The following is a 27,876-nucleotide window of genomic DNA, read 5'->3' on the forward strand; positions in this document are numbered from 1 at the left end:
CTAGGGACAAGGCATCATAGCAGTTTAGAACTAGACAATGACTACAACCACAAGAAAATCAGCCTAGACTAGCTACAACACAAGCACTTGTCAACCTGTGTCGATACATCAAGCAATCATTTGAAAAAAGGTTGTATTATTCAAGAAAAGTATTCCTATAACCAGTCAGTCTAATAGTTTGCAAAAGAACTTCATAAATATATTAAAAACAACTATCCATTTCAGCAGAAAATAATGTCTTTACTGCAGCAGCAGCAGCAATAACATGGACTAAATGGCTAGCAAGGAGTTTAGTAACATGGACTAATTGAAAAGAGGAGTACCTGAGTTATTCCATTTCAACTCTCAGCCACATAAGAGCAGTCTCCGGTCTGGCACTCATGAAAATCTCTCGGTTCTCAGGGATCTTGAAGACTCGGAAAGCCTTGACTTGTTCTTCAGGTGTGATGTCCATTGTTTTCTGTAGATCAATGTAGTTTTTGATAGAGTACTCATCCACGACCCTTGGCTTATTCCTCTCATCCTCCACCTGCTTCGTCCTTATTTCCAAGTACTTCTCCATCATTGCAGCCACATCACCATTCGCCCCCCTCCTTCTCTTTGGTTCTTTCTCTTCTCCATTTCTTGAGGGTGCAGTAGCCAAATTTGGTTGAGTTTGTTGGGGCTCCACGACAATGTTTTCTTGCACGTGCACCTCCTCAACATCTTCAATAATCTGCACCCTTTCTCCTCCAAGATTCTCACCATCAGCTGATGTTTCTCCTTGATTCTTGCCAGCTCCTCCAAGATTCTCGAGACGTGATTGAGTTGAGCAATGCGATGACTCGATAGAGGTGAAATTATATGTCCCTTCTGCAGTTTGGCCTACAAGTTAAAGTGACAATCAAATATAAGATTTCAAACTAGAAGAGTAAACAAACATAAAACAATGACATGAGTATATGAATGAAGTTGATAACTAACCATCATGCAATTCTCCCAAAGCTTCAAAAAGAGGGAAGGCTTTTGTCTTGAACTTTCCAGCTTTAGGGTGTGACTACATAGTTGACAAGAAAATGATATTAGAGCATGCAACAAGTAGTGTCGGTCGTCCCATGCAACAAGTAGGGAATAACAATGACATTCTTACTATGATGATGTTTTTCCAAAGTGGTGGATCCGCTAGAATCTTGCACTGCCGGTCGTCCGATGAAACGCCGCTTTGCTTCCTTATCTCTTTGATCATCTTGTATTCTTTTTTTAACTCTTTTTCCTTTTCTTGGATTTTCTTCTTCTCGTACCTAGCATAAGGATTCTTCTGGTGGAATTTCTTCACTATCGTATTCCATGCTTCTGAGCTCCATCCATTTTGACCCTTATGTTCAGGTGTAGCATGCTCACGAAGCAAGTCCACAAGATCTTTATCAAGGCTTGCATTCCACTGTGCTCTATCTTCTGCATTTCCACATTGTATGTTAATGTACCTTTTTCTACCTTAACTATTTTGGTTTTAAGCAAATAAAGTCCCGACCAGAGAAATAAAGTCACGGCACCTTTGGGAGACCCTCTCCTCCTCTTTGTCATACTACTTGTAGGAGGTGATGCTCTATCCCTTTCGACAGCTTTTTTGAGGAGGCTCAACCTTGGTGACCCTCGAGCAGTCATCATAGTGACTTCTGAACAATATTCATGACATGAACAACAGAAAAAAAACATAAACTTCTACACTATACTTATTACTACTACACTACAAATGACAAGTTATGCATGTTGATAATCAGCCCACATTTGATGAGCAATGGCATCTCTAAGGTTGTCGCCTTCATGGTTGATTTGATGATTTTGAGGAATATCACCGTCAGGAAGATCAACAAAATTCATGACAGGTATATTGTTTGGTTGGTTATCTAACCAACGCTCATCTCCTTTTTCAGATCGGATGATGTTATGTAAGATTGCCGCCGCTGCTGGTAGCTTGACTTGGTTCTCTATTCGATGATGTGTGCCCACTTTTAGGATTGGGAACCGCTTCTTCAAGATTACTAATCCCCGTTTGACGTGATTTCGTAACACGGCGTGCCGGAGATTAAATAGCTCCCTGTGATTTTGGGGTCGATGACGACCGCGTGCAAACTCCTTCAGATGGTACCGAACACCACGATACGGTGCCAAGAAGTAAGGTGTGTTGGCATAACCACCATCAACCAGATAAAACTTGCCCGGAGGTACATGAAACCCACTGTTAAGTGCTGACCGGAGAACTTTAGCATCAGTAGCAGATCCCTCCCAGCCACAAGAAATGAAGGTGAAGTTCAGGTCGAAGTCGCACACGACCATAACATTATGGCTTAGGGTCCCTTTCCTATTTCTGAATGGTGCGGCTTTTTCTCCTGAAATTGTTATGGGAACATGTGTCCCATCAATTGCCCCAATGCAGTTCTGCAACGAAATACTATAACTTAGCACCTATAACATGAAGAGTAAGTTATCGATGTGGATCAAAGTTGGCGAAGCAAAAACCTGAAAATAAGGAAAGAATCTCGTGTCCGACTGAATCTTTGGATGCACTTGACTGGGATTTGGAGGCTTCAAAAAATGCTTGGAGAGAATAGGGATGATGTCAAAGAAATTCTTCATTTGCCAATGAAAAGTATCCCCACTCACTGGTAGAAAAAGAGGCTTCCGTCCAGCCCCATTAGTCGCGAAACTGTAGGAACCGCGACTAATGAAGTCTTTAGTCGCGGTTCGGCAGACGAACCGCGACCAAAGGCTTGGGCCAGGGCGCTCGGTGGCCAGCTGGTGCACGTGAGGGGCTTTAGTCGCGGTTGGCCAGGCCAACCGCGACTAAAGGTGCCCAAAGGCCTTTGGTCGCGGTTGGCCTGGCCAACCACGACTAAAGCTCCTCCCCTATATATACCAGTTCAGCGCACTCACTTAGCCATTTGGTGCCACTTCTCTTCACAAGGGGGTGTAGGTTTGCTTTTGGTTCCTCTTATGCACACAAGGTGTTTGATGAAATGCCCAACAGCGTGAAACAAACATGATATGAAGTGTTGGAGCCACACTTGAGGTTCCTCCTCGATCGCGGTTAGCAACTTGAACCTTTCATGCATGTGTGTCATTGATAAAATATGCATGTGTGTTGTTCATTGTTTAATTTCTATTGTTTATAGCTAGTTACTTTAACAAATGCATGATGGTTAATTATATATTTTATATTATAATAATGCAGATGAATCGGCAATGGATGTACGGTAACCGACTCTCCCGCGAGTTCACTACGGGTTTGAAAGATTTCCTCGTAGTGGCTAATGCGAACAAGCAGAAGGGTTTTGTTATCTGTCCATGTGTTGACTGTAAGAATCAGAAGGGTTACTCTTCCTCAAGAGAAGTTCACCTGCACCTGCTTCGGCACGGTTTCATGCCAAGCTATAATTGTTGGACCAAGCATGGAGAAAGAGGGGTTATAATGGAAGAAGATGAAGAAGGGGATGATTTCATCGATGAAAGCTATCTTGCTCATTTCGGTGATACTTTCATGGAGGATGCTGAAGGTGAAGGGGAAGGTGAAGGGGCAGGTGAAGGGGAAGGTGAAGGGGAAGGTGAAGGTGAAGGTGAAGAAGAGGCACGTGATGAGACCGTTGATGATCTTGGTCGGACCATTGCTGATGCACGGAGACGCTGCGAAACTGAAAAGGAGAGGGAGAATTTGGATCGCATGTTAGAGGATCACAGAAAGTCGTTGTACCCTGGATGCGATGATGGTCTGAAAAAGCTGGGCTGCACACTGGATTTGCTGAAATGGAAGGCACAGGCAGGTGTAGCTGACTCGGCATTTGAAAACTTGCTGAAAATGTTGAAGAATATGTTTCCAAAGAATAACGAGTTGCCCGCCAGTACGTACGAAGCAAAGAAGGTTGTCTGCCCTCTAGGTTTAGAGGTTCTGAAGATACATGCATGCATCAACGACTGCATCCTCTACCGCGGTGAATACGAGAATTTGAATGAATGCCCGGTATGCACTGCATTGCGTTATAAGATCAGAGGCGATGACCCTGGTGACGATGTTGAGGGCGGGAAACCCAGGAAGAGGGTTCCCGCCAAGGTGATGTGGTATGCTCCTATAATACCACGGTTGAAACGTCTGTTCAGGAACAAAGAGCATGCCAAGTTGTTGCGATGGCACAAAGAGGACCGTAAGTCGGACGGGGAGTTGAGACACACCGCAGATGGAACGCAATGGAGAAAGATCGACAGAGAGTTCAAAGATTTTGCAGCTGACGCAAGGAACATAAGATTTGGTCTAAGTACAGATGGCATGAATCCTTTTGGCGAGCAGAGCTCCAGCCATAGCACCTGGCCCGTGACTCTATGCATCTACAACCTTCCTCCTTGGTTGTGCATGAAGCGGAAGTTCATTATGATGCCAGTGCTCATCCAAGGTCCGAAGCAACCCGGCAACGACATCGATGTGTACCTAAGGCCATTAGTTGATGAACTTTTACAGCTGTGGGGCAGACCTGGTGTCCGTGTGTGGGATGAGCACAAAAAAGAGGAATTTAACCTACGAGCGTTGCTTTTCGTAACCATCAACGATTGGCCTGCTCTTAGTAACCTTTCGGGACTGTCAAATAAGGGATACAATGCATGCACGCACTGCTTACATGAGACTGAAAGTGTACATTTGCCAAATTGTAAGAAGAACGTGTACCTTGGGCATCGTCGATTTCTTCCGAAAATTCATCCAGTAAGAAAGAAAGGCAAGCATTACAACGGCAAGGCAGATCACCGGCCGAAGCCTGCGGAACGCACTGGTGCTGAGGTATTTGATATGGTCAAGGATTTGAAAGTCATCTTTGGAAAGGGTCCTGGCGGACAATCAGTTCCGAAGGGAGCTGACGGGCACGCAGCCATGTGGAAGAAGAAATCTATATTCTGGGAGCTAGAATATTGGAAAGTCCTAGAAGTCCGCTCTGCAATCGACGTGATGCACGTTACGAAGAATATTTGCGTGAACCTCCTAAGCTTCTTGGGCGTGTATGGGAAGACAAATGATACAAAGGAAGCACGGCAGGACCAGCAACGTTTGAAAGACCCTGATGACCGGCATCCGGAATGGTTTCAAGGTCGTGCCAGCTACGCTCTGACCAAAGAAGAGAAGGTCATCTTTTTTGAATGCCTGAGCAGTATGAAGGTCCCGTCTGGATTCTCGTCCAATATAAAGGGAATAATAAACATGGCGGAGAAAAAGTTCCAAAACCTGAAGTCTCACGACTGCCACGTGATTATGACGCAATTGCTTCCGATTGCTTTGAGGGGGCTCCTGCCGGAAAATGTTCGAGTAGCCATTGTGAAGCTATGTGCATTCCTCAATGCAATCTCTCAGAAGGTAATCAATCCAGAAGATCTACCACGGTTACAGAACGATGTGATCCAATGTCTTGTCAGTTTCGAGTTGGTGTTCCCGCCATCCTTCTTCAATATTATGACGCACCTCTTGGTTCACCTAGTCGAAGAGATTTTCATTCTCGGTCCTGTATTTCTACACAATATGTTCCCCTTCGAGAGGTTCATGGGAGTATTAAAGAAATATGTTCGTAACCGTGCTAGGCCAGAAGGAAGCATCGCCAAGGGCTATGGAAATGAGGAGGTAATTGAGTTTTGTGTTGACTTTGTTCCTGACCTTAAGCCGATTGGTCTTCCTCGATCGCGGCACGAGGGGAGACTAAGTGGAAAAGGCACGATCGGAAGGAAATCAACGACATGTATGGACGGCCATTCTCTGACTGAAGCACACCACACTGTACTGACCAATTCCAGCTTGGTGGCTCCGTACTTTGAGAAACACAAGAATATTTTACGCTCGGACAACCCGGGGAAGCCTGAATCCTGGATTAGGAAGGCCCACATGGAGACTTTCGGCAGTTGGTTGAGAAAACATTTAATGAATGACAATGATGTTGTAGATCAGCTGTACATGTTGGCCAAGACACCATCTTCGACTATAACGACTTTCCAAGGGTACGAGATAAATGGGAATACATTTTACACGATCGCCCAAGATAAAAAGAGCACCAACCAAAACAGTGGTGTCCGCTTTGATGCAGCAACCGAGAATGGGCAAAAGGTCACATATTATGGTTACATAGAGGAGATATGGGAACTTGACTATGGACCCTCCTTTAAGGTCCCTTTGTTCCGGTGCAAATGGTTCAAGCTAACAGGAGGTGGGGTAAAGGTGGACCAGCAATACGGAATGACAATGGTGGATTTCAACAATCTTGGTTACCTTGACGAACCATTCGTCCTAGCGAAAGATGTCGCTCAGGTTTTCTATGTGAAGGACATGAGTAGCAAACCGAGGAAACGGAAAGATAAGAAAACGATCAGTACATCATGCGATGATCCAAAGCGCCACATTGTTCTTTCAGGGAAAAGAAACATCGTGGGAGTGGAGGACAAGACAGACATGTCAGAAGATTATAATATGTTTGCTGAAATTCCGCCCTTCAAAGTGAACACCGACCCAAGCATTAAGTTAAATGATGAGGATGCTCCATGGATACGGCACAATCGTAAGCAAGCAGGGACACAAGGGAAGAAATGATGTGTAATAATTTATTGTACCAAACTTTGTTGAATGGATCATGTGAATTATATTACCCGTGATGTGTTTGGTGTCCATTTTCGAATGATTCGAGATACCACTGATGATACATGAAATTTGGAGTGATTTAGTCATACTCCTGCCTAGGCGTATAAAATTTTGAATTGAATTAGTTTTATTTTTCTGAATTTTTTGATATATTATTTGTATTTTTAACATTTTGAATTGAATTAGTTTTATTTTTCTTAATTTTTTGATATATTATTTGTATTTTTAGAATTTTGAATTGAATTAGTTTTATTTTTCTGAATTTTTTGATATAATATTTGTGTTTTTAACATATTGAATTGAATTAGTTTTATTTTTCTGAATTTTTTGATATATTATTTGTGTTTTTAACATATTGAATTGAATTAGTTTTATTTTTCTGAATTTTTTGATATATTATTTGTATTTTTAACATTTTGAATTGAATTAGTTTTATTTTTCTTAATTTTTTGATATATTATTTGTATTTTTAGAATTTTGAATTGAATTAGTTTTATTTTTCTGAATTTTTTGATATAATATTTGTGTTTTTAACATATTGAATTGAATTAGTTTTATTTTTCTGAATTTTTCGATATATTATTTGTATTTTTAACATTTTGAAAAAGAAAAAGTATTTTAAGAATACCTTTAGTCGCGGTTGGCCTGCCCAACCGCGACTAAAGGTCGTTGCGCGCGGGAACAAAAACCCGCCAAAAAAGCCCTTTAGTCGCGGGTCTCCTCCCCAACCGCGACTAAAGGTTACCCTTTAGTCGCGGGTCGCCTCCCCAACCGCGACTAAAGGTACCCTTTAGTCGCGGGTCGCCTCCCCAACCGCGACTAAAGGGGGGGCTATAAATACAAGGGCCCGAACCCCTTCTCGTCTTCTCCGAATCAACACCGCCGCCGTCGCCCTCGCCCTCGACGCCGCCGCCGTCGCCCTCGCCCTCGACGCCGCCCGCCGTCGCCCTCGCCCTCGACGCCGCCCGCCGCCCCTCGCCCACGTACGGCGCCCGCCGCCCCCTCTCGCCCTCGTACGCCGCCCGCCGGCCTCCCTCGCCCACCGCGCCGCCTCTCGCCCGCCCTCAACGCCGCCGGCCGGCCTCGCTGCCCTCAACGCCGCCGGCCGGCCTCGCCGCCCTCAACGCCGCCCCCCAATCCACCTCGGGCCGGCCTCGCCGCCCTCAACGCTGCTCTACAGAGAGCGATCGAGATCGTGGAGAGAGAGAGAGAATTTTTTTTGTTCTTTTTAATTTTAACTAGTTAATTAGTTTAACAAAAACGGTAAAATAACTTAAAACTTGATAATTAACAAAAAAACCGTAAAATTTGATAATTAACAAAAAAACGTATATACGGAGAGGGGGCGGCGAGGGGGGCGGCGATGCGCGCGGTGTTTTTTTTAGGGATCGAGAGGGGACGGCGAGGGTTATAAATGTGTGTTGTCCTCGCCTCCCTCTCCGTGACGCCGTCGTCTGCCGCCCCGTCTCGCGCTCTACCGCGACACCCTCTCCCACCCCTTCCTCGCCTCCCTCTCCGTGACGCCGTCGTCTGCCGCCCCGTCTCGCGCTCTACCGCGACACCCTCTCCCACCCCTTCCTCGCCCCCTCCTTTTGCCACCGCCCTTTCGCCACCGCCACCGCCACCGCCCCCCTTCTTCACTTAATTAATTTGTTTTTACTACATGTTTTCAGGACTGACATAATGGCGGACGATAGAGCTGACCCGATTATGGACAACTATGATCCGGACGGTGAAGCACATATGTTCGGCATCATAAACGGCGATATTCTATATGTGCCGACCGGACAAGAAGAAGATGATATCTCTTCTTATCTGAACCTTGACGGTGAAGATGAAGGGCGCCGTCAGCAAGATGATGCCGAACAAACGTCGATAAACGACGATCTTCAAATGGAAGTAGCAACCACCTCCGGCGCCGAGGTATATATATATACATTGAGCCTCTGGTGATACAAACTAACTGATTTGAATAAATATGTGTGGACTAACGCGCGCGACTCTCTTTCTTATTTTAGCCCTCGGCCGGATCGTCGAAACAATCGAGTACGTCGTCAAAGCGTGGCGCAACCAAGACGATGAAACAAGGAGAAACATGCACCATCGAGGTTGTCGACAGTGCAACCGGCAGGCCGCTGGAGCCCCGCAAGAACGCCACCAAGTTTGTCAACCAATGCGGAGCCATTGTTAGAGACAACGTCTCGATCACCGTCCAGGAGTGGAATAAGCCAAAGAAGGCACGAATTGCTGGTTTCACTTTTGTCGATAAGAGAACAAAAAAAGATTGCTTCAAAAAGCTTATGGAACATTTCGTTCTACCTCCGGAATACAACAAATTCGATGAGGAGGGTAACAAGATTGAGGAAAACAAGGAGAGGAGGAGGCTAGTCAAACAGTTCGCTCTTCATAAGATGGCCGACGCATTCCGGAAATTCAAGCAAAATCTAGCCCATGACTTTGTCAAGCAGAACAAGACTCCGGATTTCAAAGGACAATATGAGAAACTGAAACATGATTGGCCAGAATTTGTGAAGCAAAAGAAATCGGAGCAGTTCATTCAAATATCGAAAAAAATAAGGAAAATGCGGCTAAGAAGGAGTACAATCATATTATGGGGCCAGGAGGGTATCGCCTTTGGGAGCCTAGGTGGGAGAAGATGGAGAACGAGCTGAGGGCGCGAGGAATCCGTCCAGGTACGGAGGGATGGGACCCAAGGGCCAAAAGCTGGTGGTACGGGCATGGGGGAACGCTGAACCCGGAGACAGGGGACTGTGTTTACCGGGGCAAAATAATTAAACCCACCCAAGCCCTTATTGACGCAATGAGGGATGCTCAAGAGGGGAAGATCAAGTTCAACAGAGAGAACGACGCGCTGACAAAAGCCCTCGGGAATCCTGAACACGGAGGACGTGTACGAGGCATGGGGCACATTCCGTGGAAAATAGGGTTCCCCCAGAACGATGACCCGTACGGTTACAGAAGCCGGAAGAGAAAGATGGATCGGGAAGCAGATGTTGTGGCGCGGTTGGCATCGGAAATGGATGTGATGAAGAAAACCGTGAGTGTACTAGTAGCCGAACGAGATGCAGCTCGGGCGCAGCATGAAGATCATCCAGCGGATCTCAGAAGCCAGCAGCGGAGAAGCAGTGTGGCTTCCACGGAGGCCCCACCGGCTGGTGCAGATGCACCGACGATCGAAATTACTGCACCGGAGCCTCTGGTGGTCGAAATTACTGCACCGGAGCCTCTGGTGGTCGAAATTACTGCACCGGAGCCTCCTCGCTACCCCGTGGACGATATAAAGGAGATGAAAGAATGTCATCTGTATTATCCTATCGGGAACATGTCCATGAAGGTAGCCATCGGCAGTGCTTTACCATGTTTACCTGGAGCACTCCACCACAACACCCCCATTCAAGATGGCTATGCTCGTGTCACGGTGGAGGACATAGTCCAAGGGTTTGAGGACCTGGAGATTGACATTGCTACACCTGAAGGGGAGAAAAGACTTGGAGATGTCAAGCGCCATTTCATTCTATGGCAAAAGAAGTTTATCAAGTTTCCAGGCGAGGCGCCAAGGACAACAAGTCCACCCCCCTACGGTGGTGGCGGTTCACCTACACCTCCGTCACGTCAGCCGACGCCCCCCAGTCCACAACGTCCGGCGGGTGATCAGACGCCGCCCCCCAGTCCTCGTCCGGCGGGTGATCAGACGCCGCCCCCCAATCCACCTCCGGCAAAGAAGCAGAAGCAGTCCTGGATTATTAACCCGGACCCTTATGTACCTAAGACCACAAAGGTACCGGAGCCATCATTGAAGCCTCTCCCCACAAGGCCTTGGGAACGTAGTGCCGAGGAAACTGCCGCGGCCGCGGCTGCTGATCATGAGAAATGGAAGGCGGACTGCAAGAAGAAAAGAGAGCCCGAGCCCAAGCCAGTATTTTCTGATGAGCAAAAGAAGTGGGCTAAGTCATTTTTGAGCACACCGTCCCAAGCCGCGAAGAATCTGCCTGACGACTATGCACGTGAACTTCGTAGGCAGGCACTCATGTTGAAGGAGAAGAAAGAGCGGGCGGAGAACCAGGAGAACAAAGCCTTGGAGGAGGCCGAGAAAACGGAATTAGAAAGTAAAAAAAGCGGGAAACGAGTTGCCCAGCTCGGGGAACAAAGTAAACAATCGATTGCCCCGCTTATAGTGAAAGCCGCCGGTCCGGATGACCCCGATATCATAGCAGCTGCGGCAGCACATGGATTGACTGTAACGAGTGCCAGAGAACAAGCGGCCAACTTAGGTATTACTCTTCGTGAACTGTTAGGCCTTGATGAGGCGCCAGTGAAGGAGGTAGTAATTACATATGTGAAGAATGGGCCTCTCGTCGAGCCTGCGCAGGAACAGGATCTACCTCCACAAATGAAAGGTCTGCTGAAATGGTACAAGGGTTACATAAAAAATAAAAACGCCAAAGAATATATTTATGCGGAAGTTAGATATGAGCATCACTTCAAACATTACTATGTACAAATTCATCTGAGTGAATTGTTCCAGCTTTTCAATCTGCGCGAGCTCGACAAATCTATCATCAGTTGCTACGTTCTGTAAGTGATTTATTTCTACCCCATCTCGTTCATATTGCCTGCACTATATATATGTCCTAACTATATTGTTGTGTCCGCTATTATACATGCAGAATGAAGATTAAGGAATGCAGAGTAAGGAACATCCATGATGTTGGGTTCATTGACCCACACATCGTTAATGGATATGTGTTGGAGCATCACCCCGCCGACATGGAGGCAGACCTGTGGCAGTTTCTTACAAAGCAGGAACTCAAAAGTGATATTCTATTTCCTTACCATTTTGGGTGAGTGTTTCTGTCTTGAGCACATTCTCTTTTGTTTACTCCATGCATGGTATGTGGCCGGCTAATCGATGAGTTATGCATGACGTACTGTGCATGTATCGTGTCCGCAGGTTCCACTGGATTCTGCTAGTAATTAAAGTTGACACCTCAGAATGTCTCGTCCACGACTCTCTGAATAAGGATCCAAAGCTTTGGGTCGACATGAGAAGAATGCTGCAGAAGTAATTATTTTCATTCATTTGCGCTCTATATCGATCGGCCTATTTCGTTCATTTCCTAATATCAAGTAACTAATAACTCTCTTGTTCATTTAATTTTCTTTGCCTCGTAGGGTTTGGAGACGGTTCGTAGATACAAAGGTCGGTGAATTCAAAAAAGAGCTAGAATTCAAAAGGGCAAAGGCTAAGAATGGTGAGGATATTCAGCCAGCGGGGACCAATCTATGTGCATACTATGTCTGTGAGATGATCCGGAGATACACCTCTGAGCGGGTTCCGAGTGATACCAATGCTCAGAGGAATAACCTCCGGATGATGCTTAGTCCAGAAGCTCGCTTCCGACCACTTCAAGAGGAACTAGCTGGATGGTTCAGGAGGGAAGTCCTCCATCCTAAAGGAGAACACCATTACGAGGACGTAGAACTTTATATGCATTAAATTATGTATGGAAACTTGTTCAAAATTGTATATGGTCATCCGATGATATTGAATATATATTGTATATTCCTCTTGAATTCTTTTTGGTTCTAATTTCAAATTTGTTTGAAATTGTACATTCATATGCATGTATGTAGTACCGTAGAATATGTGAAACTCCTTCAAAATTAAAATAAAGCACAAAAGAAATAAAACAATACAAATTAAACAGAAAACAGGTTTAAGGGGGGGGCTAAAACCCTAAACCTGCGGCGGCCTTTAGTCGCGGTTGGCCAGAAGAACCGCGACTAAAGGTCCTCCGCCCCGACGGCCACCTGGCGCCCACGTGGATGGGCCTTTAGTCGCGGTTCTTAAGCAACCGCGACTAAAGGGTGGGGCCTTTAGTCGCGCCCGTTCGGTCGCGGTTGCGCAACCGCGACTAATGGCAGTTGCGAACCGCGACCAAAGGCCCTTTTTCCACCAGTGACTGTGACCAAACCGAACTTGAAGGTCTTCAAATGAAAAATTATGGGATAACATCCACAGAAATGATGCTAGTTTCTCTTCGACTTTAATTCTGGTATCTTTCACCAACTTCTCCCTTCGAATATAATTAGCCAAAGATTTGAAGATACGCGGCTCCATCCTAAATGCTACCCGACAGTTTTTGACGTGCCCTTCGAGTAACTCGTTAACAAACATCTCGCCTGTTAGCGATGATGTATGACGCGGAATTCTCCGCTCCCTAAGAGCAACTCCATCGGTCTCTATCAAATGTAGTGCAGGGAAAACGAATAACATCATTTCGTCATCCTCCTCCTCCCTCTTCCTAACACGATCCCTCATTTCCGGATCCATTCCAAGTCTAAAGAAGAAAAATGTCAATAGGAAGGTGGTAGCACTTGAGCTCAAATTCTTTAACAACTACAATGTCTAGTAATGTCAGATATTAACATAGCTATCAGCTTACCAAAAAAGAACGGTTTGTAGCACAGATCTATTGACCAAGCAATAATAATCTACAGTAATATGAATAAGGAGAAGATTAAAACAAGAGGAATAATCTACCTTGTCCTTCACGATACTGCCCAATTCAGGGTCTTGCTGCAGCTGTGAGGCGACGAAGCTAGCCTCTAGAAAATGAAGACAAAATGCAGATTTAGCTATCTTTTCATTATGTACACAAACTGCACTATGTATATTTAGATAATCAAGAACGATAATGATCACACACAAACTGCACTATGCATATTTAGTCCTTCTTTATACCAAGAAATAGACTAACAATTATACTAATTCTGTTGAGAAAAATAAAGTAAACTAATGATAGTCTAGGATAGTGCATTGGCTTTGCGTACAAGAGACAACAGATGGTCCAATCATGCAAATCGAGATGATGACCCTAGTGACAATCCTCTCCCTCTCTCTCGACATGTTATTAGTCTGTCTAACTACAAAATTAACACTGAAGCTGGAGTACTGCCCACAAATCACAACAGACATACAAACAAATTACTAGCACCAAATTGTACTGCTGACTCCAGTACAGAGTAACCTGCTGAGTCCATTTACTAACACCAAATTGTACTGCTGACTCCAGCACAATTTACTAACAACGACATATCGGAATAGGAAATCTAGCTGACTTTCCTTTCTCATTTCAATATGGAGTGACAACACCCAACAACCACTTGCATTACCTATCTAAATAACAATTGATGCTACTTCCTAGGAACCCCAAGAAAGTCTCAACCTTGAAGACCACATTCTGGAAGACAAATCAAGATCCAGCTAGGTTTTCATGGAGGGGGCGAATCAGTGCTGCTAGAGAGAGAGAGGGGGGGAGAGAGTGAGAACTAACCAGAGATCTCCTCGCCTGCAGCAACCACTTCTCCGGAGCTAGGGTTCCGGCCGCGGCAAGGGGGCGGCGGGGGAGATGTGACAATCAGAGGCTAGGGTTCCGGCGGGCTTCGTGGCAGGTCGTCGAAGGAGGAGGGCACCCTCCTCCTCCGGGTAGGTTGCGCCACCGCCGTCCACTCGTCCCCGCCACCTCCTTGCCGCCGCTTCTGTCACTCGGGAGAGATGAGACGAGCGCCTCGCTCGGGGATTCCTTCCACGGGGTGCTAGTGGATGATTTTTTTCGCGTGGTTTTGGAGAGGTTTGGGCCGGGGAAATACACCGCGGGGCTTAACCAAACGAGAAAAATTGGATGGGCCGGGTTTATTCCCCGGCGGGGGTAATCCCTGCGGACCCGCGTGGATTGGACCCAAAACCTCGCCGGGCTGAGCGTAACCGAACAAGGCCTAATAAGGGTTGGGGCGTATGCCTTACTATGGTCGCTTTGGCTATGTAGGAACGATTTGATTTTTAATGACAAAAAAGCTTCTCCTCTGCAGGTTATTTTCTGTTGTACGCACTCGCTTCATACGTGGTCTATGCTACAACAGGCGGAGCACCAACCGTTGTTCATGGCAGTGTGTACGCGGTTGGAGCAGGCGGCTATGGAGGGTTTTTCCCCAACATGAGTGGCAGCATACCCTCCGGATCGATCCACCGCAGAGTTCGACATAGGCAAAGTGTCGGTCCATGGTACTCTACTATTACCGATTTGTCGGTTTTCTTATATTTTCTAGTGTTAGACTTTTGGTGTTTGATTGTGTGTATCCTAGTTATGCAGAGGTCAGGTGTTACTCATAATATTTTGTATCCGCTTGATGCTACATTTGAGATAATAAAATTGCCCTTTATCGAAAAATCCTCAATGCAGAGGCCAAGGGTTTTGAAATCTCTCGTGTTTTTCTCAGAGCAACCACGTAATTCATTTCGCTGATAAAAAAATCAAGTCACATAACCAAATTCATGTGGAAACTAAAACACTGACAAGAATAACACGATTGTCCTGAAAACTTTGCAGATAGAACTCTAAAAGATAAAAATATTACAAAACTATCCATAGAGTTTCCTGCACACGCCGAAGCCAGCGACTGCTGCCCAAATTCAGCGCCGCCAATGCGCACCCTAGAAGAGACGCCGATCCTCCACCATTGTCAGATCCAAACAAAGCATCATCACAATGATGCTTTGTGAGTCGATGAACAGACCCGCTGCAAGCAGGGAGGCACATGTCGTTGTGCCATGTCGACCGGGGGATGTCCCCGTGCTACCTTGGACCCAGATCCGTTGGATCCCAACAACAAGGTCAGGGAAGAACGATAGATCCACCACCATCAGACCAACCTCCTCGCTCCAGAGCATCTGTCTTGGCCTGGCCGCCAACGCCGTCGCGAATAGTGTCAAACGCCAGAGACACACTGAGTGAATAATCTCGCCAGATCTGAAGAACGGTGAGAGGACCAAGCCACCTGCTTCATGTCGCGTCGTTTAGAGCACCGCCAAGATGGGGGAGAAGCAGGGGCACCTTATTCCGACGTGGTGCCGTCCCCGCGACGGATGCGATGCGCCCGGAAAAACTAGCCCAACCCTAACTACTCTCACGGACCCACAAAAACTTCCTACCTCTGTAAAAAAAAGAGATGGAAAGCACAGAGAAATTCTCAGTCAATGGATCGAGCCACGTTTGATTTAGAATAATTGTTTTCAATGTTTTTCCCAAGAGCTGGAATTGGGTAACTTTTTATTTTGGGTTTTAGTAGTTAGCTTTGTCAATATTTTATATTAATGAAAATGAAAATCACCATCGAACAATTTGTTATACAGTCGGTTAAAAAAGAAGAAGATGGAATAAAAAGACACAGTTTAAAGGCAGAGGTGGGGGAGGGGGCATATATTGTACAAGAGGAAAACGACATAAGCCAAGATAGGAAACTAGCTTTAGACGTGTGATCAAGCACCAAAATGAAAAACACTACCCTGTCCGGCGATCGCCAAATACAGGCTCGCAGGGAAAAAAGTAGTGCTATTTTGCTCTGACTGAATTTGGCAATAGCGTGGGCGGCCCAATTCACGAGCTTGATGTGAGGAAGGCAGCGTATCGTCATACCCAGCGCCTCCCTGATCGAAATTGAGGAAGGGCAACCTGTCCCAAAGATTATCAGAGACAGAAAGTGATGCACATAGTCAGTTTAAAGAAATTCCAGTTTTATTAGACATTGAAATGATAGTGATAGCTGGACGAACTAAAGTTTAACTTCAGTCCAGTTCTGGAGTCTCGTAGCTTTCATTGGTTTAATTATCTCCGATCTTAGTAATTTCCCACACTTTGACGCAACGTCCGCATTATCTAGCCAGCTCCTAGCTGCACGCCTGCACTGCACCACACCGTTGCCGCCCTCTGCTCTCGTTTGCCACTCCTCTCCTCCCGCTGTTGGCGCCGCCTCCGCTCGTCGCCGTCTGTACGTGCCCTGTGACAGGTTAGTCCGCCTAACCGGCCATCTCCTATGCGATGCACGCCAGGCGCTAATGATCAAAATCCCAGCCCTCCTCCCAGCGTGAAGGAATTCCCAGGCTTTGCTGCATGCATGGCTTCCAAGCCGACGCGGAGAGATTTGTGTGCCCGAAGTTAATCAGTAGGCGCATCGCTCCGGGGGTCGGGGCTTGGCGAGACCACGAGTGCGGTGCAACGGTCGATTAGTTAGTTGGGTAGGTACATGATCTCAGCTAGATTATGTTCGAACAGTGAAGATTATTACTACTCCCTCCGTCCTAGTATAATGTAAGATATTTTTTGACACTACATTAGTGTCAAACAACGTCCTTTATTATGAAACGGAGGGAGTAGCTTCTACTCGTTAAATTTGTGCGCTGCGCACACATGCTGCGATTCCTTCGATAGTCGGATTGGCACAATTAATATATGTTCGTCCCTTCCTAGTTGCTATTACTTGCTTTGCCAGTTTATCGAAAAAGGATTGCCCCCCGCTTTATATTATAAAGCCACGACCACACGATACAAATGCTGGGGCCTCAGCACAAGCAAGCCCAAAAGAAACAAAAAAGGAACTGAAGAGAAAATAAAGCCAACAATGGCGGATCAACGAAAACGATGAGGACCCGCAACCGCTGCGCCCACCGGATAAGACCACCACGCTCCTAGCACTCCGGACCGCCGCATACCAAACAACACCCTCAAGAAGGATCGCGACGATGACGCCGCTGTTGCCCGGACATGTCCTAGGGTTTCCCCCGGTACACGAGGGGTGAGGTGGAAGGGGTATGCCCGACACCCTTCAGGAAGGCACGGCGGCGCCCACGAGCGTCACCGCGTCGGTGCCGGCCCTGCCGACAAGGATTTCTCCCGACCACCAACCAACCACGACCCCAGAAGATCCATTCCGCGCCACCATACACACCGCCCACCAACTTGCGCCACCACGATCAAGCAGTCTCCATCGCCGTCTCACCATGGCAAACGAAACGGGACCGACGGAAACAAGACGACGCAACCGGGAACCAGGAGCAGCAACATCAGCAGCCTCGCGGGAGGGACATCCTCCACCGCCCCCGGCGGGATCCGGCCGGACACAGCACAGGGGCAAACCGGGCCACCCCTGGCCCAGCCGAGCCCGAAACGGGCTCGCGAAGCCCCCGTCGCCGCGCTGCAGAACGCGAGCCATCGTCGCCACCACCCCCCGCACGAGTCACGCCCCCGAACCGCCGGAGACGCCGCAAGAAGATCAGGCTAGGCCCGCCCAGACCCAGATCGAGCCGAAAAGGGCCCAGATCAGGCTTTGCCAGTTTACTCACGACGTGTTCTCTAAAATCAAATCCGGCCGGTGATGGGTAGATCAACTTGGGTGGAACCTTGGAATTAGCTTCGCTGCCTTGTAGCCTCCACCAAGGCCTCGGGTCAGGCCTCAGTGCCGCCTCCTCGCACCTCTACCTCCACCGCAATCTTTCCCTTTAATTTACCATTGCCTACTTCCTTCCTTGACGTACGGCCGTCGTCGCCGCTCCACCCCTCCACCTCCACCTTCGGCACCTGTATTCCACATCGCGCCGCCTGGCCGCACCTCGCAAGCGGCCGTACGTCAAGGCGTAGCCGCTACTGTGGTGCGATGTGCACCTCCCCAATAACTGACATCTCTCCGCGGATCGGGTGCCCATTCCACCGATCCCGGTGAGCGGCCGCGCCCGCCACAAGGAGATCGCCTGCCGCCGGACCTTGTCAATGATTGGAGGTACGTCGCGGATTCACCATTGTGGGATACGTGACTCCGCGACAAGCACAATCTACGCCGATAATCTTTCTTTGTCGGTCGTGCTCCGAGCACGCCCCGCCAGCCAGCCCCAGCCATGCGGTCGTAGGCTGGTCTGCAGCCTGACGCCAACGCCATCGTCATCATCGTCCCCACCACCACCCGCTCCTACGACAGTTGAGGAGGGGGAGGAGCTAGTGAGGTGGGTGATATTGGACTCCGTGGCCCAGTGGCAGGGCCTTGAACATATGATAGCCCTCTCCACGGCTGGCGACGTCGCCACCCCGAAGTTTGACGCCGTGGTGAAGGAGGAGGTCATGGAGGAAGTGCAGCAGCAGGGGGAGGAGGAGCCTGCGGCATGGAACCTGGCATGGGTAGGGCACAAGTGGTCCTGGACGGAGATGGTGCCGTGCACGCCGAGGCGTGGTCACCGTCCTCGCCATGGGAAGAGGTCGCGCAGGCGCATCTGCAGCCGCCTCCGCCCGTGCCTCCCGTCTGGCGGTGGCCACTTGCCCACTTTTGGACGCCGCAGCCCTACATCGACCTCACGGGCGACGATGACGGCGACGGCGATGGGCATTTAGTTTTTTATGCCGTTTTAATTTTACGTTTATTTAAGAATGTGTTGGACTGGACTTTGGGGTCGTTTATGTTTATGTTAAGGTTTTTAAATTATTTTGCAATGTCTATTTGGGTTCTTTTTGGGTGAAATTTGCGAGTCCATTTGGTTGGAGTTGGCCTAATAGACAAACGAGTGGAATCCAATTGTCTCCCCAAAACTTTGGTCCCTCTTTCATGTGCAATGCTGTGGGTTATACTACCTTTCTCCAAATCCGGCTTCCCTTAAAAAATCGCTTTGGGTTCTTTTATGCTCAGCCAAGTACTACCTGCTCCCGCAAAATGGGAAAAAGAGAAACTACTGGCGCATGCATGGGTCCCTAAAACATGGCGAAAAACCACAGTGCACATCCGATGTCTTTCACTGCTCACTCTAGGCTCACATGTGCGGCCGCCTTGCCGTTTTCATGCTGCATCGCCGTAGTACCTTTTTCCCTTCTCAGCTATCCAGGTCTCTGTGCAGCCCCACCACAGTATTTTCTGCTCATCCGATGCCTTTCACTGCTCACTCTCTCAGCGTTGCCCTTACCATCCTCACAAACAAGTTGGCAGCATTTTTTTGAAAGATCCAGCCCAGCTGGCATTGATTTCATTAACAGATACTTCCTCCGTCTTATAATGTAAGACGTTTTTTGGCACTACGCTAGTGTCAAAAAAGGTCCTATATTATGGGACGGAGGGAGTAGAAGGCGGGAAACAAGTGTTGATCAAGTGATGAATGGGGTGAAATAGAAATGGTACAAGTGGCCAGCCTAGCGGCTATGCTGGCACTGAGAGCATCGACCTAGCTCTCACGGTATGTCCCCAAAGGGGTGCTCTATGCAGGCTGCTCCTGCGATCCTCCACTGCTCCATGTCACGGCGGCAGGCTTCAATGATGGTGCGAGAGCATGGCAGCTTATCGCGGAAGGTGCATGCATTGCGCTCAAGCCATATGTGCCAGACGATGAGTGCAAGTATTGATCTGGTGGCCTTCCTGTCGGTTGGGCTTGCCGCATCTGTGATCAGCCTCACCGTTTCGAGCACCAGATAGTGTGTGCCAGGGAGTGACAGCCCCGCCATGATGCCGCCGTTGTCCAAGCCTGAATAGCGATCGGGCATTCCCAGAAGAGGTGGGAGGAGGACTCCAAACTTCGCAAGCAGAGCTGGCAGAAGTAGTTGTTTTCCCAGCCACGCCGCTGCAGGTGATCGTTGCACCATAGCCTGTCGAGGTGTAGCATCCAGAGGAACATCTTGAGCTTGCCAGGGGCCCAGATACGCCAGACGTTCTTGGAGAAGGAGGGTGTTGTTGACGCCGGGAACTGCGGCGCGTAGGCGGAGCGAGCGGAGTATTGCCCAAAGGCGCTAGCAGTCCAGCGGATTGTGTCGTTGCGGTCCTCGTTGATGATGTTTCCCGCACTCCGGATCTTCCTTGCCAGCTGGAGCACACTGAGCGCGATGCTACCGAGGTCACCGTGACGGAGGTAGAGGATCCAGCGCCCGTCGAGCAGCGCGTCCCAGACGGACCTGTTCTTGCGGATGGAGCGGGTGAGCAGGGTGGGGTAGACCAGACGGAGTGGCCTGCCACCAAGCCAAGGACATGACCAGAAGGATGTCGTCGTGCCGTCCCCAATGGTGACCGCCGTGTTGGCTGTGAAGAGGGCTTGATCCTGCAGGTTGCATGGCATGTCCGAGCCGACCCACAGCTGTTCTGGATGGGTCCAGGAGAGCTAGAGCCAGCGCAGGCAGAGGGCCCGCGCGAACTTGTCCAGATCATGGATGCCGAGGCCTCTGTGGGTCTCCAGCGCGGTGACCGCGCTCCATGTGACCTTGCATTTTCCTCTCGTCACCTCTTCAGCTTGCGCCCACAACAAGTTGGCAACATTACCTGCGCCACACCGTCTCCGCCCTTTGCTCTCGTTTGCCACTCATTTGCTCTCCGCTGTTGGCACCGCCTCCGCTCGTCGCCGTCTGTACATGCTGCCCTGTGACAGGTTAGTCCGGTCATCTCCTAGCGATCCTTACGCCAGACGCTAGTGATCAAAATCCCAGTCATCCTCCCAGCGTGAAGGAATTCCCAGGCTTTGTTGCATGCATGGCTTCCAAGCCGATGCTTGGAGAGATTTGTGTGCACGGAGTTAATCAGTAGGTCGGGGCTTGGCGAGACCACGAGCGCAGCATGGGACCCTTCATGTAGACCATAAAATAGTATACAAAAACTATATTGTATCGTTGGCTAAAGGCAACAACGGATTTTTGTTGAGGCCAGTGGGGGCCATGGCCCCCAGCCTCACTACTAAACCTGAAGAAATTTTTTGAGGGGCTTTTTAGATTAGATTTCTTTAGCTTTTGCCCTCCCAAGGAACCATATTTGTTGCCTCGCCCCCATATTGTATGGTTGGCTTGTTAGCTGAAGGCAACAACGGATTTTAGTTGAGGCCAGCAGGGGCCATGGCTCCCGGCCTCACTACTAAACCCGAAGAAATTTTTTGAGGGGCTTTTTAGATTAGATATTTTTAGCTTTTGCCCTACCAAGCAAGGCTTTTTAGATTAGATTTCTTTAGCTTTTGCCCTCCCAAGGAATCATATTTGTTACCTCGCCCCCATATTGTATTGTTGGCTGAAGGCAACAGCGGATTGTAGTTGAGGCCAGCAGGGGCCATGGCCCCCAGCCTCACTACTAAACCTGAAGAAATTTTTTGAGGGGCTTTTTAGATTAGATATTTTTAGCTTTTACCCTCCCAAGCAACCATATTTGTTACCTCCCCCCTCCCAACATCTTGTCTAGCTCCGCCACTAGCTGAAGACAATACAATGATTTTTATTTTATACAACTATCTTGTTTGGATAATCTTAATTATAAAGGTACTGGACATAATAGTTTATTCACTGATAACCATGTGATTTTAGCCGATAATCACTCACATTGTTACCAATGTTGATGTCCACATCATATTATGTAAAATCCTTGTCTTCTAATTTTATATGATTTTATTTATTCCTCCACAGCAACTATCAGGGAGTCGCCAAATACCAAAATTATAAACCCAACAACATCTATCCTTTTCTTCTTTTTATGGAAAACATCTATCCTTAAACATTATCTAAGAAACAGATTATCGGTGGCCCAGTTGCAACAATGCGAAGGAAATTTTGATGGTTATTTATAAATTTTAATAAAGCATCCTAGCAATATCTCATGCAACAACACTAGCTACATAAATAGAGATCCGAGGCATGCCTTATCTTTTATGTAACTTTAATCGCGGCATCACAGTGCATGGCGAGTCGGCATGTTCGCGTGGGAGGCAGCGACATGGCTATTTCCGGCGGTCCGGCCACCCTACCACAAGGGTCTTCTCTGACTCGAGGCGCCACCACACGCTCACATGAGATGGATATCAATCATCACTTTGCTATCGTAGGGGGCGATCTATTTTCTCAATTCTCAAGTTTTGCGTTATCTTTGCCATGCGAAAACAATTCCCCGTTTACTCTCTTCTGTGATTCCCCGTACAAAGGCATGTCCCATTTTGAAGGATCTACTTGCCTGGCTGTATACATAGTTATTCCGAAAATTGGGCGCAATACCTCAAAACGAAACAATAGCACGCACAAGTTTCGGCTGGTAAATTAAGAAACAAAATCAGGAGCTATCTTTTTTCATAACTACTCCTAGTTAATCGCATGCAATTAACAAATTCCTCCTCAATCGGGACGGGCTTGCCTGCTCCCTCAGCGTGCTCCCATCCGTACTCCCCCTTTGTTCATTTACCATCCAATGGCCACACCATTGTATCCTCCTCGGTGCCCCTTTTTTCCACACACAAAAAAAAACAGAGAATCTCCATATTTCCGTATCAACCCCTCTCCCATACATACTAGAAGAACACCCGTGCGTTGCAACGGGACCACATTAACTTTAAGAGTTCAATATCAATTATGTTAATATTACATTTAATATTCTCATACATATCAAGTGACATTGATGACCTTTTTACCATCAAATTCTCACACACTCTCTCTCTCCCTCCTCCTCACTCTCTCTCCCCCTCTCCCTCTCTCTCTCTCTCTAACACACACACACATATCCATCTTATTGGGTACGGAACCATAATCCATCTATTTCACACGCACACGCGCTAGTGCATAACAATATGGATTATAAAACAGGTTCAAGGTAGTAACAAGGATTCTTCTCATGCATTAATAAACAAATGTTCTGCACTGAAGACAAGATAACCAATTCCCAAAGTGCATCAGAGCATCACAGAACATTACTGGCAAGATAAATGCACGACGATACACCCGACTCATTTAATTAATATAATTAAATTATCAGTAAATTAGTCACCAAACTGCTCGGATGAACCGGAACAGAGCCAACATATATCATCCTAGACAAACGCAACATCAACCATTTACCTTGGTACTTTAGGGACCGACAGGAGGATGCATGTAGAAGCGCTTCTTGCCTGCGTATCCATAGTCAGAGAGAGAAATTGGAACCCATTCCCATCACCAACTAATAAAGAAAGCATGTAAGAAAATTGATATCGGCCAACTTGGATCTTCGGTGATTGTCCGCCGGTATGGAGAATTTAGGAGGGTGGGTGCAGGGAGTGGCCTTGTGGATGATGGATGGAGGCTCGGAGGGATGTGGTCACCGGAAGGTCGAAAGCGGAGAGGGTCGGGCACGTTAGGTGGAGCCGGTGGTGCGCGACAACCGGAGGCGGCCCAATCATGGGCGGCGAACCGACGATAGCCTCGGCCCATCTCTCGACGCAACAAAGATAGAGAGGGCGGCACTGCCGGTGCTCGAGGCCGCCGCTCGGCACCATCTACATCGAGGGGAAAGAGAGGCGAGAAAGCGATAGGGTGATGCGGGGCTAGGAATGGCGGAGGAGGGTAGGGGTGTGCGATTTGAATGGATAGTTCTGCCCACCGTTTTCTTGTACGTGGCGGTGGAGACGGCGGCGTCCAGCCATGCAGGCGAGGCATGGGTCGAGCCGGGCACACGGCGAGGCGCAGTAGCAGAGGCGGGGGCGATTTTTTGCTACTGAGATGCAGGGTGTGGGATTGATCGTTCATGTTCTCTTTTCCTTTTTAATGGGAGATGGATGCGATTTTTTCACGAGGGAAGAGATGCGACCACGTATAGATTCCATAATAAATTAATTAGGTCTACGGGATTTCTTTACAATGCGTTAAGATTTACGTGTTAGTTTTCTTAATAAAGAAATGCACTGATGTAGGGATCGATTGATTCGGATAAGGAAAGATAGATTCGTGATCTTTTGTATGTTAGGAAATTAGTGGTTTGCAAGGAAAGAGTGGAGAGAAAAAGAACCAATGCGACCACGTATAGATTCCATAATAAATTAATTAGGTCCATAACGGGATTTGTTTGCAATGCGTTAAGATTTACGTGTTAGTTTTCTTAATAAAGAAATGCACTGATTTAGGGCGCGATTGGTTCGGGTAAGGAAAAATAGATTCGTGATCTTTTGTATGTTAGGAAATTATTGGTTTGCAAGAAAAGAGTGGAGAGAAAAAGAACCAGTACGAGGAGGTGGTGGGAGGTGGGACGAATAAAAACCGGACGAAATTGGGAGGTGGGAGGGGGCGAGTAAAAACCGACAAAAAAACCAACAAAATTGGGAGGTGGGAGAGAGGATGAAAAAAAACCAGGGGAGGTGGGAGGAGGACAAAAATAAACCGTACGAGGCTACCAACTGCTTCATTAGGAGTAGAGATTGTTTGTGAAAATAACATGCGACGACGACTAAGCGAGCGGATCCCCTTAAAAAAGACATAGCGAGCAGATTCCCTTAAACTGGTAGAAATGGATACGATTGATGACATTGATAAATAGTGGTGAATGTTGGCATAATTTACTATCATCATGCATGGAAACGAATCATCAAGAAAAAGAGTACTTCCTATTACTACACTCATAGGAAGCTTCCTAGTCTCTGCTACCAAACAGTTTCTGCCCAAACAAGGAAGGAAAGTTATGGACGTGATTCGAAAGGAAACAAACGTTATGAAAATTAATTAATTTAGATTTGATCTTTAGAGATTGATTGTGATTGATTCTTTTACATAAAGACATTACTAAATAATTTGCGTTAGTATGGAAAGTTCTGATCCGTTCAGTTTTTTTCGTTGTGTGAGAGGGTGAAGTGAAAATAAACCGATGAAGTGGGGGAGGCGACAAAAAAAATCTACGACAGTTAACCTACGAAAAAAAACCGGACGAAAGTGGTGGGACGAAAATTGACCGGCGAAGACTACCAACTGCTCCAGTAGGAGTAGAGATTGGTTGGTTCGATTTTTTTTGCGTGGAGGGAACTACCTGGGAGGTGGGAGGGAGTACGAAAATAAACCGTATCGGCTGAGCGGGAGGTGGGAGCAAGTACCAAAAAAAACCGAGTGAGGTGGGACGAAAATAAAACCCGGAACGCGACCTACCAACTGAGACATTAGGAGTAGAGATATTAACAAAAGTGCAGATCCCGTCCCACTCTTCACTTTTTGACAAAAAACTTCCGAATAGCAATCTTGGTGAGTGATCTCGACCGGGTTCGATCGGCATGGCGTGTCGTTCCTCCAGGAGTGGGTGCTGAGAGGAAGGATGGCAAACCTCCATTGTCAATCGGCCGGAGCTGCATCGTCATTTGGATCAGAGCATGGACGAAATCGAGATGGTAGAGGCTGAGGAATTTGTAGGACGTGAGGGTTTAGGGTGGACATCACGAGAACTCACCCATATCTTGGGAGACGGCAGACCCGAGGTGCAGTCGTGTTCGTGCTTCAGGGGCTGCCACGTGCTGTCCTCGCCGTCATCGCCTATCGATGCCACTTCAGCGCCACGAGCATGGGACTGAGGGACGAAGGGAAGAGAAGGGAAGGAAGCGAGCTAATGACGTACCTATGTTTGGTATGTAATACCCTCCATTAAAAGTAGATATTTTCTTAAAATCGGTTATTTTGTTTCCTAATTAATGTGATTGAGCAATTTAAGGTAAGGTTAATTAATTTAGATTTGATATTTAGAGATTGATCGTGGTTGATTTTTTCACATAAAGACATTACTAAAAATAACTTGCACCAGTATGGAAAGTTATGATCCGTTAAGATTTTTTTCGTTATGCGAGAGGGTGACGCGAAATTAAACCGGTGGGGTGGGGGAAGGACGAAAAAAAACCAGCGAAATAAAACGGGTGGGAGGTGGGAGGAAGTACCAAAGAAGTACCAAAAAAGACCAGGTGAAGTGGGACAAAAATAAAATCTGAAACGCGACCTACCAACTGAAACATTAGGAGTAGAAATTACGTGACGTCTTCTCTCACTGCCACTGGCTCATCACGCAGGCCGCCCAGGACATGCATGCCGCACACCATCGCTGCGGACAAGCCCGGCCACGGTGAACACAACGAACATCCATCAGTTTACTGCAGCATCCGTCTCGCCGCCGGCGACGCGTACATGATGTATGGCACGATGTCCACATCACCGAGAACATGCGACACCAGGAGGATGGCGAGGACGACGAAGAACTGTGATAGCACGTCGTGACGCTGCAACTTTGTGTCGTCTAAGTGGCCATGCGACTTGTTCATATCATAAGCGATTCAGCGGTAGACATTATTCGGTTGTCAATGATGGCGGCCACCGCCACGGATGAGCTATAAACAATCCAGATTTGTGCCACGCCTCACCTTGAACCACCTGGGCAATAGACATGTTCGAGTGGATGCCGTCGTGACCGGATGCCAGTGAAGATCACGTCCATGCGGTGGCCGGCCGCCGGCGGTGAAGTTGGCTGCAGCAACGCCGGCTAGAGCGAACAGGAGGCACTTGGAGGTGCTTGGCGAGTTTCTTATGAGCTCCCACCATGGGCTTTGTGACAACGCCTGTGTACATATGGGAGTGAGTAGAAAATACACATGTTTTTTTGTCTTCTTTTTTTTGTTGCTGAAAAAGGGGCACCAGAGGATAAAATGGTGGCCGCTGGATGGTAAATGAACAAACGGGAGTACGGATGAGAGCACGCCAAGGGAGCAGGCAAGCCCCGTCCAATCGATCCTAGCCACAACGGCTCTCAAAATAGATCATAACAGGAAGGAAATCGTGGCACACGATACACACGCTGGTTTTCGCGGAGGGAGAACGCGATACTTTGGGCCCGTTCGGCAAACCACCGCTCCTTGAAATACCAAGATCTACAGAGCTACTGTTTGCTCGCTCCAACATTTTAATCTACTGCTCCGTCCGCTCCGGGAGGGGAGTCGTGGAGCCGGAGGGACTCCGAACAGGCCTTTCGACACCGGAAAAGCCCATCCAAGAGCGGAACACATACCTGGGCGGTGCAACGATAGTTAGCTGGGTATATGATCTCATCTAGATTCTGCTCCAACAATGAAGATCATTAGATACTAGTCGTCGTTAAATTCGTGCGCTGCGCACACATGATGCGATCCCCTTGATAGTCGTATTGGCACAATTAATATAGGTTTGTCCCTTGCTAGTTGCTACTACTTGCTTTGCCAGTTTACTCACGACGTGTTTTCTAAATTTAAATCTGGCCGGTGATGGGTAGATCAATTTGGGTGGAACCTTGGAATTAGCTTCGCCCTCCACCAAGCCCTCGGGGTCAGGCCTGCGCCACCTCCACACACCTCTACCTCCACCGCAATCTTCCCCTTCAATTTACCATTGCCTACTTCCTTCCTTCACTCTCGGAACTGGATTGAGGAGACGGGCGTTGCTCGCGCGAGTTGTGCCTGCACGCGCGGAACTGGATGTCGGGATGGTGAGGAATGACAGAGGGACATGAAGGGCAAGTTCATGGGAGCGGAACGCTGTTTAGTTAACCGTCGCTTACACAATCTACATTTTGGCAAATCGATAGATGCTTTAAACGACGACACTGCACAGGTTTTCAAATTATAGGGGAGCCTGCAGATTAACACTCGTCAATTGGGGACA

At 47.7% G+C, this 27,876-nt stretch overlaps 1 protein-coding gene and 1 long non-coding RNA gene across 2 annotated transcripts; both read right to left on the bottom strand.

Annotated features, from left to right (window-relative positions):
* Window positions 1-328: 328 nt before the first annotated feature.
* Window positions 329-1,563, bottom strand: LOC123039190 (uncharacterized). Its single transcript, XM_044462455.1, has 4 exons — window positions 1,533-1,563; window positions 1,130-1,473; window positions 964-1,036; window positions 329-864 (listed from the first exon to the last, which is right to left on the bottom strand). Exons 1-4 carry the CDS (start codon window positions 1,561-1,563, stop codon window positions 329-331), a joined length of 984 nt encoding a protein of 327 aa, XP_044318390.1.
* A 4-nt stretch (window positions 1,564-1,567) lies between these two features.
* On the bottom strand, window positions 1,568-14,169 carry LOC123041164 (uncharacterized). Its single transcript, XR_006418396.1, has 3 exons — window positions 13,993-14,169; window positions 13,200-13,264; window positions 1,568-1,655 (listed from the first exon to the last, which is right to left on the bottom strand). It is a non-coding gene; the product is annotated as an uncharacterized lncRNA (long non-coding RNA).
* Between the last annotated feature and the right edge of the window lie 13,707 nt (window positions 14,170-27,876).

This window comes from Triticum aestivum, chromosome 2B (genome assembly GCF_018294505.1).
Source record: "Triticum aestivum cultivar Chinese Spring chromosome 2B, IWGSC CS RefSeq v2.1, whole genome shotgun sequence".
Taxonomy (NCBI): domain Eukaryota; kingdom Viridiplantae; phylum Streptophyta; class Magnoliopsida; order Poales; family Poaceae; genus Triticum; species Triticum aestivum.